General features: G+C 35.7%; 1 protein-coding gene across 1 annotated transcript in view; it reads left to right on the top strand.

Annotated features, from left to right (window-relative positions):
• Bcl10 (B-cell CLL/lymphoma 10) overlaps positions 1–2,785 on the top strand; it is a 54,576-nt gene extending 51,791 nt beyond the window's left edge. The window contains exon 2 of the mRNA XM_013018206.1: positions 2,092–2,785. Within this exon, the coding sequence (XP_012873660.1) occupies positions 2,092–2,511 (420 nt within the window). The 3' untranslated portion in view covers positions 2,512–2,785. The remainder of the gene's footprint in view (positions 1–2,091) is intronic.
• Positions 2,786–3,299: the final 514 nt, after the last annotated feature.

Genomic DNA, 3,299 nt, shown 5'->3' with positions numbered 1-3,299 from the left:
AGCCGGAAGTGGTGCTGTGGCTCAAGTGGTAGAGTGCTAGCCTTGAGCTGAAGAGCTGAGGGACAGCGCCCAGGCCCAGAGTTCAGGCCCCACAACCAGACCCAAAAATAATTAAATAAATAAAATAAAATAAAAATAAAAAGCTACAAAAGCAAAGTAGAAGTTTAAGCTTCAGGCTTATATCCAATTTACATTTAAAAAATGTCATTACTTTGCAAACATGAAACATCACTGACAGGCCATACTTAACACTCATTTAAGAATGCCATTTAGCCGGGCATCAGTAGCTCATGCCTGATCCTAGCTACTCAGGAGGCTAAGATCTGAGGATCACCATTCAAAGCCAGCCCAGCCAGAAAGTCCTTGAGACTCTTATCTCCAATAAACCACTCAGAAAACCAGAAGTGTCCCTGTGGCACAAGTGGTAGAGAGCTTGCTTTGAGCTCAAGAGCTAAGGGATAGCGCCCAGGCCCAGAGTTCAAGCCCCACAACTGACAAAAAAAACAAGAATGCCATTTACTAAAATAAAATCCCAGTATGCATGAGGGTTTGTTTCTGAAGTTAATCTATTGAAAGATAACCTCTGGGGGAAAATCCACTGTATGTCACATATAAGAATGATATATACTTAGGAGATAAGATGATCTCGATGATCATCTTGATCAAGGCTAAATGGTCAAGGTCAGCCTGAGCTACATAATTTGTTTTTTTTACAAAAAGCAGAGAACAAAACACATACAGGTTATACAGGATAAAGTATTTAATAAGTCCAACTCTGCTAGTTTTTCTTCCACCATTTGACTATAAAAAGTAGTTGGGCTGGTGCTGGTGGCTCATGCCTGTAATCCTAGGAGGCTGAGATCTGAGGATTGTGGTTCAAAGCCAGCCTGAACAGGCAAGTCTATGAAAGTATCCAAGAAACACTCAAAAGAAGAAAAGAAAAAGCTGGAGGTAGCGCTATGGTTCACTAGCCTTGAGCTGAAGGGCTCAGGGACAGTGCCCACGCACAGAGTTTAAGCCCTACACCGACTAAAAAAAAAAAAAAGATACATGTGCTTACATATAATCTTTCAATCCTGAGGCTAATTGTTCACTATACCCTTTGAATATAAAAAAAGTTCTTTAATGGGAATAACCACCTGATTGAGAACCAGGACATTATCTATTTAATTGTAGCTCTCACATTGCCACAAAAAAGGCCTAGAGCGTTACCTGGAGTAACCTGTTGGGTATCTGTTTTCTCATCTTTATAGTAATATTGAGAGAATATTTCAGATGACCTCTAATCTTTTGAGTCCTGACACTTTATGATTCAAGAATCAGTAATGGTGCCAGCTGGTTCATGTCTGTAAGTCCTAGCTACTTGGGAGGTGGAGATGTGAAGACATAGTTCAAACGTAGCCTAGGCATGGAAAGTCCATGAGACTTTTATCTCCAATCAACTACCAAGAAGTAGAAAATAGAGTTGTGGCACAAATGGTAGCACACTAGCCTTGAATACAAATGCTTACTGACAGTGCCCAGATCATAAGCTCAAGCCCAAGACCAGTGTGTGCATGTGCGTGCGTGCCCACACACACACACACACACACACACACACACACACACACACACACACACACACAAAGAATCAGTAATTGCTATTGATTGGCTTATTGAATTTTAGCACATGACAATAGTCTTCGTATCAGAATACTAAAGAATATCTATTAGATGGATAGGTTGCCAAGAAACCCAGTACTTGGAAGACTAAGAGGATTATTAATTTGGCCAGCCTGATCTATGTAGACCTTCAAAAATGATTGAATGAATGCATAAATACATAAATGTTTTTATTTCCAAACCTATTTCTTATGAAAAATTTCAGGAACTGATTTTTTTTCCAGGTCCTTTAATAGTTAAATATACAAGTGTACATTAAATTAAATTCTGGCATTTCATTTCACAATCTTGAGATGCTTTCCTTATCTAGAAAGTGCAAATAATGGTATAGTTGTTAAGAAAAGCAAATGAAATTTGAAAAAGATTATGACAGAATTTATAAATTCTGAAGTGCAGTAACTAGCTTAACAATTTATATGAACGTCTAAGGTGGGAGTGTACTCCATTTCTTTTTTGTTCCTTTTTCATTTACATCTGAATAATCTTATTGTAGGCCTACAATGTAGCAGCTGTGAGCCTTTTCCTGATGGAGCCACGAACAACCTGGCTAGATCAAATTCAGATGAGAGTAATTTTTCTGAAAAACGTAGAGCATCCACCGTCACATACCATCCAGACGGAGAATCCAACACGGCTCCCTTTTTTTCTACGGATTCTTCTCTTAATTTGCCTGTCCTGGAAGTAGGCAGAACTGAAAATAGCAACTTCTCCTCAACTACACTTCCTAGACCTGGGGATCCTGGGGCACCTCCTTTGCCACCAGAGCTGCAGTTAGAAGATGGAGGAACTTGTGGAAACTCTAGTGAGCTGTTTCTTCCCTTACGATCACGCACTGTCTCACGACAGTGACACTTGACTGCCTTTTGATTTTTTAACTAGTGACAAAAAATGTTTTAAACAATGTAATCTTTTTGTAAAACTGCTATATTGATTTACTTACATTTGATACATGTCTTTTAAAACATAATTTAAACATAGTTTGTAAATAGAATTTTTGCTTTTAGGAATAACTGAATGTAAATCATGTTGGTCGTGTCCTTTTCAGTATTTTTCTTTCTTTTTTAGGTATTTCAGTATTTTTCAATTTTTTTATACTGCGAGACTAATTTTAACAGAACATTTCTCAGGATATATATATTATAATATGTTATATATAATATATTATGTAATATATGTTATATTATATATAATATACATATTATAATATATTTTATTATACATATAAAATATGTATTATATAATTATATATAATATATAACTATAATTATAATATATTATGTATAATTATATAATATATAATTAAGATATATGTTATTATAATATATTATATAACATAATATATATTAATATATAATATATAACGTATTATATAATATATATAACATATATAGCATATTATAATGTATATAATATATATCCTTTTTTTTTTTTTTTGGTGCCGATTCTGGGGTTTAAACTCAGGGTCTGGGCATTGTCTCTGAGCTTTTTTTGCTCAAAGCTAGTACTCTACTACTTAAGCCAAAGCTCCACTTCTGGCTTTTTTGATGATTAATTGGATATAAGAGTCTTATGGACTTTCCTTCCCCAGGCCAGCTTCAAGCTGCAATCCTCGGATCTCAGCCTCCTGAGTAGCTAGG

This window comes from Dipodomys ordii, unplaced genomic scaffold (assembly GCF_000151885.1).
Source record: "Dipodomys ordii isolate 6190 unplaced genomic scaffold, Dord_2.0 Scaffold39, whole genome shotgun sequence".
NCBI lineage: Eukaryota > Metazoa > Chordata > Mammalia > Rodentia > Heteromyidae > Dipodomys > Dipodomys ordii.
The sequence above is the reverse complement of the archived record's forward strand: the minus strand, read 5'-3'. Positions and strand labels throughout refer to the sequence as shown.